We start from the raw sequence: 13234 nt of genomic DNA on the forward strand, positions 1-13234 counted from the left end.
TAGGCTGCCACTCCAAGTCTCTTGTTGGCCTGCCCTTTAAATTAACTGTATTTTCTTTTTAGACTAAAGGTCTCTTACATTTTCAGATACACAAGGTCCTTTAGAATTGAGAGACACACACGGTCCAATAGCTCCTGAAATCTTTATTTCCCTTGAGGTCTGCAATGTAAGAATACAGAGAAAACTTCAGTATACCCAAAGATAAGCTCAAACATATACTCAAGTATATAAAAATAAAGACATTTTTCCATATTTAAAACTCAAGTCAATGAAAACATACTAATTTAGAAATAATGAATCATTGGGCACTTCTAGATTGATAACTCCCAAATATAAAATCTAGCCCTGACCTAACTTTAATACTCTATTTCTACCTGCTCATAAGAAATCTCCATTTTGAAACCTCACTCTGAATTCAAAATAATATCATATCCCAAAATCATTATCTTCTATTTTTCTTTTTTTTTTTTAAAGATTTCATTTATTTATTCATGATAGTCACAGAGAGAGAGAGAGAGAGAGAGACAGAGAGAGAAGCAGAGCGAGAAGCAGGCTCCATGCACCGGGAGCCCGACGTGGGATTCGATCCCGGGTCTCCAGGATCGCGCCCTGGGCCAAAGGCAGGCGCCAAACCGCTGCGCCACCCAGGGATCCCTATTTTTCTTCCCTTAGAAAATGTGTCACCAAGACTGGTTTCTTTCCAATCTCTACTGACACCAAAATTTAAGCTATTGTTTCTATCAAAAGATTTTAAAAGCCTAATTCACTTTTCCTGATATTCTTTTTCCTGACAAAGTGATTAACATTGTCAGATGAATTTTACCCGAAACATTGTTCATTAATTTACAATGGCTTCTTCTGCCTGGACATGCATCGCCAAACTACATCCAACCACACAATTAAAACTATTTCCCTTACATTGCAATAAAAGCCATCCACTCTCACTGGGAAGTTTCCCCAAATATATCATGCTGGTTCTCACTTTTTTACCTCTCCTCATATGGGATCCTAACTAAAATGTGTTGTCCTCAACCAATTTAAATTCGTCCCTCTTTCAAAACCACTGTAAGACACTAAAAAACCATTTATTGTCAAGAATAAATTGTGTCCTGCAAACATTCAGGTTTCTTCCCTAAACCTTTCTATGACTTCTATAATCTACTGTTATTTCACTCTATCACAAGTGTTAATCTTATCTTTCTATCAAAACTAAGTTTCAGGGCACCAGGATGGCTCAGTAGTTTTTGTTTTTTAAGTAGGCTTCACGCCCAAGGTGGGGCTTGAACTCATGACCCTGAGATCAAGAGTCACACACTCTACTGAGTCAACGTGGTGCCCCAAGTTTCTTTTTAAGGCAATCTGTGCCTTGTATATCCCTTGAGATCTCTATAATTTCCTTGGTTAATGCTGGAGATAGAGCAAGCATTCAATAAAATAAAAAGATTAACAAGATTTTATTTAATGGAAATTCAAAATCAATGTGTTTATAATATACTAGTAGCTAACACTAATCCTTTGGGTTTTCTTTTTTGTTTAAAGATTCATTTATGTTTTTTTTTTTTTTAAGATTTTACTTATATATTCATGAGAGACCCAGAGAGAGAGGCAGAGACACAGGCAGAGGGAGAAGCAGGCTCCCTGTGGTGAGCCCGATGCAAGACTCGAGCCTAGGACCCCAGGATCACAACCTAAACCAGAGGTAGATGCTCAACAACTGAGCCACCCATGTGCCCCTATTTATCTATTTTAGAGAGAGAGTGTGGAGAGGGGAGGGACAGTGGGAGAGAAAAATCTCAAGTAGACTCCCCTCTGAGTACTGAGGCCAACACAGGGCTCAATCCCACGACCTAAGCTGAAACCAAGCGTCAGATGCCCAATTGACTGCACCACCAAGGTGCCCCAAGCCTTTGGATTTTCTAAATCCAAATTTGAAATGAATGACAGAAGTGAGTAATATCAATAACCTACCAACCATTAAACAATTACTAATTATCCAAATGGAATAGAACGGGTTTCTCTTAAATTAGATACTAATTCCTACAATTAAAAAAAAATCTAGTACTAACGTAAGCAAATTAAAAAGATAAAGCACACTTTAAAAGTTTAACCCTATATAAAGGGAAAAAAGTAGTTAAATGAAATTTTACCTATCCAGTATCTTCTTCTCTAACAATCACTTGGAAATGCTCAAGTAAACATTTCAGGTACATTTAACAATAATACATTTTCTGGTAAAATCTCTAATTCTGGTTTTCAATATAAAACCACCACAACTTTTAAAGCACATATTGAATTTGATTAATGATATTTTAAAATTGTGGTGAAGCCTACAAACTTCTCTTGATAACATACCATACATGTCAAGTTTTGGCTCTTACCTTTATTTCTAATGTGCCACCAAAGCCCATTTTAAACTGTCCATGCATATCTTTGGTAAAGACTCTTTGAAAAGTCTGCTTGAATAAGGAAGTGTTGAAAGAGTCACCCATTACCATGTATCCTCTGCATGTAAAGAACAAAAAATAATGTATGTGACACAAGTATTGGGTCCATGTGTTAAAACCAGAAAAGTATTTTACTTCTCAATACTACGAACAGATTTTATTTTATTATTTTTTTGTTAAAGATTCTATCTATTCATTCATGAGAGACACAGAGAGAGAAAGGCAAAGAGAGAAGCAGGCTCCATGGAGGGAGCCCAACATGGGACTCAATCCCAGAACTCCAGCATCACACACTGAGCCGAAGGCAGACGCTTAACCACTGAGCCACCCAGGCATCCCACTACCAACAGATTTTAGAGATACTTTCCAAAATGTGCTAGATTACCATTATTTTTAAAAACTCAAATATATGAAAATATCTTCATTCCACACTCCACAAATAATCTCAATCCTGAGGGTATCTGAGTTCTCCTAACACTTTCATTTATCATCAGTAGTTCTTTTACAGATAGATAATACATCCACACAATACAAAATTCAAAAGGTACAAAGTGGTACACAATAGCAAGTATGCCTCTTCCTTCCCAGCCACCCAGTTCTCCTGGTGAAGATGTGTGACAATTACAGCACATGTTCTCATTCTTAAAAACAAATACATACTTGTGTATGTATATATTTGCATATACTGTCTATGTATCATATCAAACTTAACAGGATCAAAACCAGTGAATGAAAATAAGAGGAGCCTGAGGAATCATTTTCATTTTAAGCACTTATGTACTGCTTGATTCTTTCCAGTAAGCATATACCTATTTTAATTTTTTTTTAAGTTTTAAAAAAATTAACTATCAAATAAAAACAATTCTGAGATACCATTTTGCTCTAATAGATCAGCAAAAATCACAATTTGACAACATACTCTGTTGATGAGACTGTGGAAACTCAGATGGGAATGCAAAATGATGCAACCTGAATGCACAGGAATTTGACAATATCTATCAAAATTATCCATGTGTTTTCTCTTTAATCTAGTCAAGCCACTATTGGGAATCTGTCCCAAAAATATTCTGGAAAACAAAAACAAAAAGCAGAATATATGCACAGGGGTATTCACCACTGCTAGTAATAAAATAGAATGGAAATAATCCAGATGATCATCTGTTAGAGACTAGTTGAATAAAATATGGTATATACACAAAATGAGGTAATATACTGCTAAAGACCACTTTCCAGGGTATGAGTGAAAATGCAAAGTAGAGAAAGGTATGTATAATTTTCTGCTGCTCATAACCCATATACTCACATGCATACAAATATTTACATATATTTGCTCAGATTTTTAAAATACTTTTAGTAGATTCTAAACAATAAAATACAATAAAAAATTAAAATAGGGGGGATCCCTGGGTGGCTCAGCAGTTTGGCGCCTGCCTTTGGCCCAGGGCGCGATCCTGGAGTCCCGGGATGAGTCCCACGTCGGGCTCCTGGTATGGAGCCTGCTTCTCCCTCCTCCTGTGTCTCTGCCTCGCTCTCTCTCTGTGTTCTATCATGAATAATAAATAAATCTTTTAAAAAAAATTAAAATAGGCAAAAGAATAAAATTTATATGGCATAATTAATTAATGGTAATTTTATTTTTGATATTGTGAAACTCCTGAGTTTATCTTGGATGTTATTATTTTTTTTATTTTGTTTTCTCTATGTTTGTCACCAGTATACAAAAATACAGTTGAATTCTGTATGCTGACCTTGATCTAGAAGTCTTGACAACTTAACATACTAATTCCGACAGTAGTATATAAAATCTTTCAGACTTTCTACTTTTACAAACATGTCATCCATGATGATCTGTCATCACTAAACCTGACAATGTATCCTACTTCAAGACAATTTACACCACCCTAATTACCTGTTCCCTTTTTACAGCAAACCTCTTTGTAAGAGCTGTCTATACCCTTACTACTCAGTGGTCCAGCAACATTAGCAACACCAAGGATCCTGTTTGAAAAACAGAATTCCAAGTCCCATCCTATGCACAGTAAATCCAGAATCTGTACTTTAACAAGATACCCAGCTGATCTGCATATGGGAAAGTTTGAAAAGTTGTAATCTTTACCAGCTGTTTCCAATCCCCTCTTCCTATTCTTCTTCTAGTTCACTCTAAGTCAACTTTCACTGCTCTCAGGAAGGTCCTGGCAGTGTTCAACTGCAAAATCTTACAATCTCATCCATTTTTATTGCTATTTAAAAAAACGTCAATGTTCTTTCAGCTCCCACATTTTTTTTTTCAGCTCCCACATTTTTATCTCCAGCCCGGACCTATCTCTGCTCTATGTTGTAATACCCAACTGCCTACTCCAAACCTCCTCATGAATGTCAAATGGCATCTTAAACCAAACGTTCAGAACTGAACTCCCAATTTCTCCACTAATACTCTTCTTTCCACAGTCTTACCCATTTCAATAAAGGGCAGGCTTCCAGTAGATGCCCTTTCGTTTTCCCAAACCCCAGTTCCAAACTATCAGCAAATCTTCCACCTTGTAAATATACCCCAAATCTAAACATTTCTCAGCCACCACTTGGAATTCCTGTATCCTTATATAGACTACTGTAGACAATAAAGTCAGATGGTCTCTTTAAAACATTACAACAGATCATATCACTCCTTTACTGAAAACTCTCCTCCAATGACTTTCCATTTCACTCAAAGTAAACTTATCTGAAACCCTTACTATAGTCAAAAGACTCTCACAATCTGTTCCTCTCACTTACCTCCACTCCAGCTACTTTGGCCTTGTTGCAACTTCTCAAACACCCCAGGTATGTTCTCAACTTTCCAGTCACTTTTCTCTCTGCTTGAAACACTCTTCCTTCATATATATAGATGTCTCACTCCCTCTCTTTCTTAGGTCTTTGTTAAACCTCATCTTCAATGAGGCTTTCCCTTCTTGCCCTATTTAGTACTGCAAACCCCTGTCCTCATTTCCTGAATTATTCTCCCTAACATTTACTATCTTCTGACATGCTATTTACTTTACTTGTCTCATCTCTCACTAGAACTGTGCATCCAACATGTGGCTATTTAAATTTAAATGGAACTCAATTTAAAATTACAATTTTAAATTTTAAATGTGAGTCACACTCATATTTCAGTGGGACAACACCAAACATTTTCAATAGAAAATTACACTGAACATTCCTGCACTAAAAGAAGCCCCATGAGGGCAGATTTTTATATTTGGTTCACTGCCTTATATCCAGTACCTTGAACAGTTTGATATACAGTAGGTGCTCATTAATAGCCATTAGATGAATAAAATAAAATAAACTTGAGAAAAGAGTTGACCTACTTGAGTTTATTAAAGCCTAATTAAATTATCCCCAAAATAATTAGACTGCCAATGAAAGAGGAACACTTTGCAATTCATTCTGAGTCCAGTATTATCCTGATATCAATTCCAAAGATATCACAAGGAGAAAAAAAAAAAAACTACAAAGTCCCTTATGACGATGGATGCAAAAATTCTCAACAAAATATTAACAAATCAAATCCAGCAATATCTAAAAAGGATCATTCACAAATGATATTCATCCCAGGAATGCAAGGGTGGTTTAATACACAAAAATCACTATAACACACCACATTAATAATGAATAAAAATCATGTGATCATCTCGGTAGATGTAAAAAATACATTTGACCAAATCCAATACCCTTTAATGAAAAAATCTTCACTAAGGAGAGAAAATTCTTCAACCTGATAAAGGCATCTACAAAAACCCATACCTAACATCATACTTAATGATGAAAGATGAAATGGTTTCCCCCTAAGATCAAGAACAGGCAAATCTATAGACAGAAAGGAGATTAGTGATCTACACTGAAAGAGCGGGAGAGGGAGAAGAAGGAAGCAGGTAAGGGGAATGACTGCTTTCTGGGGTAATGTAAATGTTCTAAAACTAAATTTGGTGATGGTTGCTCCACCTGTGAATATACCAAAAACAAACCATTAATTGTGGTAAGCTTTAAAAGGGAAATTTTATGGTGGGAATTATATATCAAAAGCTACTACAATAATAAAACAACAACTGCAAAATATCAAGACAGGCTTTTCAAACAGAACTTGTGCCTTTGTAACTCAATTTTAGAAAAAAACTTAAAGTAAACTTTACTGAAAGGAGTATCAAAAACTGTTAACAGTTGTCCTGGATGATAAGATGATGACCATTTTTCCTAAGTTATTATTATTGGTTTATATAAACTGTAATTATCAGTCTATAATTGCAAAAACTATAAATACATACCCAGTAAGGTTGGGACAGCACTTCATCTCCAAGAGACCTGTCTGATCTAATGCACATGCATAGATATCAATAACATGACCAGTCGTAGCAGCTCGATTAGCCAATGCTTCAAAATGCTACAAAAGATTTTTTAAAATCAAATCAAACTAATGCACAAACTTAACCATCCTATAAATCATTTTTCCCATAGAGATCAAAATAACCTAAAAAATACTAAAAGAATAATGCATAATAATTTAAATGCGATATGTTCTAATTTAATTTTCTATAATAAAAAATTTCTCATAAGGTGATACAATAACTTCTATAAGCCTGACACTTTCACATATTTAAGATGTTCTTTCTAAATTAACTCCTAAATTAAGCTAGCTTGGAGGAAAGGCATATCATACGTTTTGCTCTTCATACATGAACATAGTGGAGGAATAAGAACTGTTTTTCCTAGCTAAATCCACATCCAAGTAACAAAAATATCAAATATAAAAAGACAGTAATAAAAGCTATTCTATTAACAAACCAAAAAATATTTTTTGAAGCTCTAACTAGAAAAATTCCAAGCTCAAAAGGGAAATTAGGTAGCAGGAAAAAAAGCATCCAGTAATAGTAACAAAAACTGTTATTAATTACACTTTTAAAAATACTATAAATAATGACTACCAAAAAAAAAAAAATAGAGCTAATACAACAACACAACTAAACTAAAATTGTGAACTCCAGAGAATATATTTAAAAAAGAGAGAGAGAGAGAGAGACAATAACAGCAAAACCAACTCAAGGGAGTCAATAGTCAAAAGTGAAAATGTACTGGTACAAACCCAAATAAAATTGAAGTTACATGAACAGAAAACAACTCACCAGAAAATGATGGGCTATTCATACTATGAAAAATATACCTATCTAAAGGCAGCCTCTTGGAAATGAAAAATTAGAAAATGCAAGAAATTTCTCCTGAGGCAGGAAAGATACTTTTTCTTTTTTACTTATTTGAGAGTAAACAAGAAAGCATGGGCAGAGGAAGAGCAGAGGGAGAAGTAGGCTCTCCATGGAGCAGGGAGTCAGATGTGAAGCTCAATCCCAGAACCCTGAGATCATGACCTGAGCCAAAGACGGATGCTTAACCAGACTGAGCTACCAATGTGCCCCGAAAAAAAGACATTCTTTAAAATGATTATCTAAAAAGCCACACAGAGTTTCTCTCAGGAATTATCTTTTAAAGAGATACATATTAGTGCTATTATACTTTTAAATATTTAAAACCAGAAAAATTATCAAGAAAAAAAAGACTATTTCTCCAATTCTGAATAGCAGTTACAACATCAGATTCTTACCATAAAGTACTTGTATTCCCTCTGTCATCAAGTGAATTTTTCTACTAAAACAACAAGGCTTAAAAGCCAAAATTACCTTAGTTCCCTTTTTAACATATTTAGCGTTGTCTTTTTCAATGTCGTGCCATGATCTTATAGGCGTCTTCAGTTCATCTCCAACCACCATTCCAGGTCCCTGAGTTGCTGGACCGCCAATGAACATCATGATACGAGCACCAGTGTTGGGAAAAGTACACTATAAGAAAAAAGTAACTTGTCAAAAGAGTTTAAAGGAAAATACAAGTTATACATTTCTAGAAGTGAATTTTGATATACATTTTCCAGAAAACACAAAAGTATACATTTCCCAAGAAATAATCAAATGTTTAAAATGAATTTAAAGACAAGGTATTTGTTTAAATACCTTTCTTTTGAAATCCTATTAATAGTGCCCTCCTAACTTTAAAATACTCTATAAACTTGATTCCTATAAACAAGGATGCTTCTCCTGCTTAACTAATCCTAGACTGGAAGGAGTAAAGAAAGAGTGAAAAGAGTGCATCTTCTGTTTTGTTGTTGTTTTATTTTTGTTTTTTATGTTTAAAACAAGCATAGCTTATATTTCAAATTCAAGATGATAGACTGAGTGCTCCAATCTACCTCTCCTTCCTCCTAAGGTACCAGTGACTTGAGAAAAAATGGTATTATTTTGAAAATAAATAAGTAAATAAATAAAAAATAAGAGTGCTATAAGTAGAACAGAAATTTTGAGGAATCCAAATACACTGGATTACAAAAGTTATACCATCTATTCTTTTCTGAAGCTATAACATAACATAAAAAAAGTGCTATGTTTTTTGTCCAGTAACTAAGAAAATTGCAAATAAAAGCATTTCTTCTTTTTTTTTTAAAGATTTTATTTATTTATTCATGAAAGACACAGAGAAACAGAGGCATAGGCAGAGAGAGAAGCAGACTCCCCCAAAAAGCATTTCTAATATGATTATATAAATTTTTCTAATTATGGGGATGCCTGGGTGGCTCAGTGGTTGAGCGTCTGCCTTCGGCTCAGGGTGTGATTCCGGAGTCCCAGGATCGAGTTCCACATCGGGCTCCCTAGAGGGAGCCTGCTTCTCCCTCTGCCTACGTCTGTCTCTCTTTCTGTGTCTCTCATGAATAAATAAATAAAATCTTAAAAAAAAAAAGTTTCTAATTATGGAACAAAGTAGAGTAACTATACACATAGAAAAGATGTAAACTCTATAATGATATTAATAAATAAATTTAAATTTTGATGAGGAAGGGGATATTTGTATGATTTCAAAGACCCTCACCATCTAATGCTTTTCAATTACAAAAGGAGGGAAAATAAAAGTATGTTTACAGTGGAGAAATCTACAGATACAATCTTAAGAAGTGATCACGGTGGGATGCCTGGGTGGCTCAGCAGTTGAGCATCTTCCTTTGGCTCAGGGCATGATCCCGGTTCTGGGATCGAGTCCCACATCAGGCTCCATGCAGGAGCCTGCCTCTCCCTCCCTCTGTGTCTCTGCCTCTCTCTGTCTCTCATGAATAAATAAATAAAATCTTAAAAAAAAAAAAAAAAAAAAGAAGTGATCATGGTGACTGTATCATCTTGAATGGCAAATGAAAATCACAGGCCATGTGATAGGGTGTAATGAGAACACAGAATTATTTCTACAATATTCTTACCAATGATGTAAGACCTGAATCTAACTGTGTGGATACATCAAAACAAACCTACTTTGAGAGAGCCTATAAAATAACTGGCCTGAATCTTCCAAGCATCAGGTTCATGAAAGCAGAAGTTGAGGAACTGTACCTGACTGCAGGAAACTAAAAAAAACATGCTGCTAAATACATGTCTCTGAATTAAATCTTTTTAGTAAAAGAAATTGAAATAACCAGCAAAAGTTGAATGAGTTCTGAAAATTAGGTGGTAGTAACATGTCAGTGTTAATACTCTGATTGTAATAATTGTATTGTGGTTTTATAGAAAATATCCTGATTTATAGGAAATACAACTCAAGTTTTCAAGGGGTTGGAAAGGTGTCAACAATGTAAATAGTTCAAAGGGAAAAAAGTTCTTTACAACTTCTCTGTAAATTTGATAGCATCTCACATTTTTAAAAAGCATTTTTTTTAAACTCTCTTTTCTAATTATAAAGCTTAAGATCTGTGTAGTGTAAAATTTTCAAACTCTACTTAAAAGCAAAATTCCCCTTATCCTACCACTGCTAACAGCTGGACGAACACCCTTCCAGGTGCCTCTCTATACACAAAAGGATATACCATAGGTCAAACTTTAAATGTAATTAGATACTTGTCTTAATGACCTGGTTTTCTCACTCAACAACATTACCTTGTACATATCATTGATACACACATACACATTTACATTTCCAAAACAAAGCTATCGTCACTACCTCAAGTAGTCCTACAGCTATGGAAAGTGCCACTCCAGAGGAACGCAAAGGTCTCTTCCCCTGTGGTACAGGCCAAGGGTCTCGCTGCAGTTCTCCCAGAAGATCTGTGAGATTCATGTCTATTTTCTGTACTGGCTGCAAGAATCTGCAAAGCAAAGTTAAATAAAAAGTCATTTATAAATGTTTGTAAGAGTTCAAGAAACAAACTGTTCACTTTTTTAGAAAGAAAGAAAAGTATGGGACACTTGGGTGGCTCAGTAGGTTAAGCATCTCCCTTAAGTTCATCATGATCCCAGGGTCCTGGGATTGAGCCTCCCTCTCCCTCATGTGCTCACTCACTCTAATAAATAAAATCCTAAAAAAAAAAAATTAAAAATAGAGAAAAGTAACTTCAATACATGGCAGACCAATGGCTCTCTAACTTTTGTGTACATCAGAACTAGTAGAAGAACTTATTTTAACAGATTGCTGATTGCAGAGTTTCGTTTCAGTAGGTCTGGGGTAGGGCCCAAGAACTGCATTTCAAACAAGTTCCCAGGTGATGTTATCTACTGGTCCAGAACCAGTCTTAGCACAACAACTATAAGTAAAACACTCACACCAAGTATTACTTCAGGACTGCGCCTTTTATTTACCGGCCTGGTAAGTTTTAAGGCTACTGAAGTAATTATGAGAAGATACATCAACTCAATTTTAGTAATACCACCTCTAATTAGTAAGTTTAGGAGGAAAAAACTACCTGTAAGGCTAAGAAGGCAAAATGAAAAGCTTTTGCAGAACCTAGTTTTGTTTGGCTGCCTTCAACCACAAAAGTTTTTATGAACTTAAAAATAGATCAGGAACATATCAAAACTTAAGTAACTCAACATTGTAATGATGAGAAACCAACCATTTTGGTGATATGATTCTGCCTCAAATCTTTAGAAGGTATACTAATGCAATATATTCACATTCTTAAAAATATTTAACAACATAGTATCACTGAATGTCTATGTTCAAGTTAAGGGTACAGGATGCTTAAAAGAGCTTCACAAATTGTAAAAATTATCTTTGCCATATTTCATTATTACCTATTGGAAGGAGGTGGCTGCTGTACCTGAGGACCACGTGTTGCTTGAGTAACAGGTACTTTAGAGAGTCCCAGCATTTCCTGTAAAGAGATTTTTTCTGTGATATCCGTTCAATTACTCCAAAGATGTATCAACTACTTACCATGCGCCAGATACTGTGCTAGGTATTAGGAACCCAAAAATAAAGAGCATAAAGTCTTTTTCTCAGAAAGCAAAAAGTTCAGTTGTGGAGACAGTCAGATAAATAGTAACAAGACAATGAAATAATCACCATGAGAGAGCAAAATACAAGGTACTATAGAAGCAAAGAGGAATATTAGCTCAAAAATACTTTATTTCTAATTAATAGTCAAGTTACTACATAACTTGAATGTATTTCTTAAATTATATTCATCCATCCCTTTGAGCAACTTCACTTGAGAAGTACCTGCTATGTGTCAGGCATCTAATGGTAAATATATATATATATATATATATATATAGTCCTTGACCTTATGAAATTAAAATCTGATGAAACAAATAGCAGTTAATAAAATTGTTAGCTAAAAAAGTATAAAATTGCAATTGTAATAAATGTTATAAAGGAGAGGTACATGGAATCATATAAGAGTTATAATGTACACACACCTTTATGCCTATACTTCTTAATTTTTTAGTTACTACCTAACCAAATCACCAGTTTTGTTTTGAATTTTAAATGTGTAAAAAATTCCTCTCTAAACACATCACTATTTTACTAAATAGTTTTACTAAATATTATATTTACTAAAGTTTTCTTGAATTTAGAAATTTTTTACTAAAGTTTTACTTTAGTAAATATTATTTTACTAAATATTATTTTACTAAAGTTTTCTTGAATTTAGAAATTCTACTTAGTCGTGTAGTAATCAACTAAAAGTATATAACAGAAAATCAGAAAATCTAAAAATTTGCAAAGAAAAAAATACCAAGCTAATCCTATAGTATTTTCTATACTCCCAGCAGGAAAAGAAAGTTTTTACTAAGACTTACTATATGTTAGATTCTGTGCTACACTCTTTATATATACTATTTTTTTTTAAGATTTTATTTATTTATTCATGAGAAACACAGAGAGGAGAGAGAGAAAGGCAGAGACACAGGCAGAGGGAGAAGCAGGCTCCATACAGGGAGCCTGACGCGGGACTCAATCCCAGGTCTCCAGGATCACGCCCTGGACTGAAGGTGGCGCTAAACCGCTGAGCCACCGGGGCTGCCCATATATGCTATTTCTTCACAAAACAAAATGAAATAAATTTCTTAATCCCTACTTTATAAATGAAAACTGACACTCAGAAAGTCTACGTTAACTTGCCAAAGGTTATACAACTAGTAAGTGGCAAAGTAAGATATTAACCCAGGTTTTGCCACAAAGCCTTGTAAGAGATTCCACTGTCCCAAGAGTATTCTCACATTATTTCAGGCAGTACTAATAATAGTCTTATAAAATAGGTAATATCCCTTTCTACGGAGGCTAAAACAACAAGCAAAGAGATCAACCCAAGATGGCACAACTGGAAGAATTTAAGAATTAATAATTCAGGACTATTTGGGGAGCAAATATCAAGTTCTTTTTGACCAGAGACAGAAAGTAAAAACATTTTAATGGAGAAAAAAATTTAGTCCATAGCCATTTATTGCCTG

The 13234-nt window shown here is 34.6% G+C and overlaps 1 protein-coding gene across 7 annotated transcripts in view; it reads right to left on the reverse strand.

Annotated features, from left to right (window-relative positions):
- Positions 1-13234, reverse strand: part of SEC23A (SEC23 homolog A, COPII coat complex component) — an 85598-nt gene that overhangs the window by 60066 nt on the left and 12298 nt on the right. For all 7 annotated transcript variants that reach the window (XR_012036505.1, XM_072838379.1, XM_072838375.1 and 4 more), the window contains exons 6-11: positions 11573-11652; positions 10503-10647; positions 8153-8311; positions 6749-6864; positions 2379-2502; positions 79-159 (exon numbers count right to left, since the gene is read on the reverse strand). Coding sequence is in view for 6 of the 7 variants with exons in the window: in XM_072838379.1 (XP_072694480.1) it covers positions 79-159; positions 2379-2502; positions 6749-6864; positions 8153-8311; positions 10503-10647; positions 11573-11652 (705 nt within the window). In the remaining variant the exon portion in view is untranslated. The remainder of the gene's footprint in view (positions 1-78; positions 160-2378; positions 2503-6748; positions 6865-8152; positions 8312-10502; positions 10648-11572; positions 11653-13234) is intronic.

Source organism: Canis lupus, chromosome 9 (assembly GCF_048164855.1).
Source record: "Canis lupus baileyi chromosome 9, mCanLup2.hap1, whole genome shotgun sequence".
In the NCBI taxonomy this organism is placed as follows: domain Eukaryota; kingdom Metazoa; phylum Chordata; class Mammalia; order Carnivora; family Canidae; genus Canis; species Canis lupus.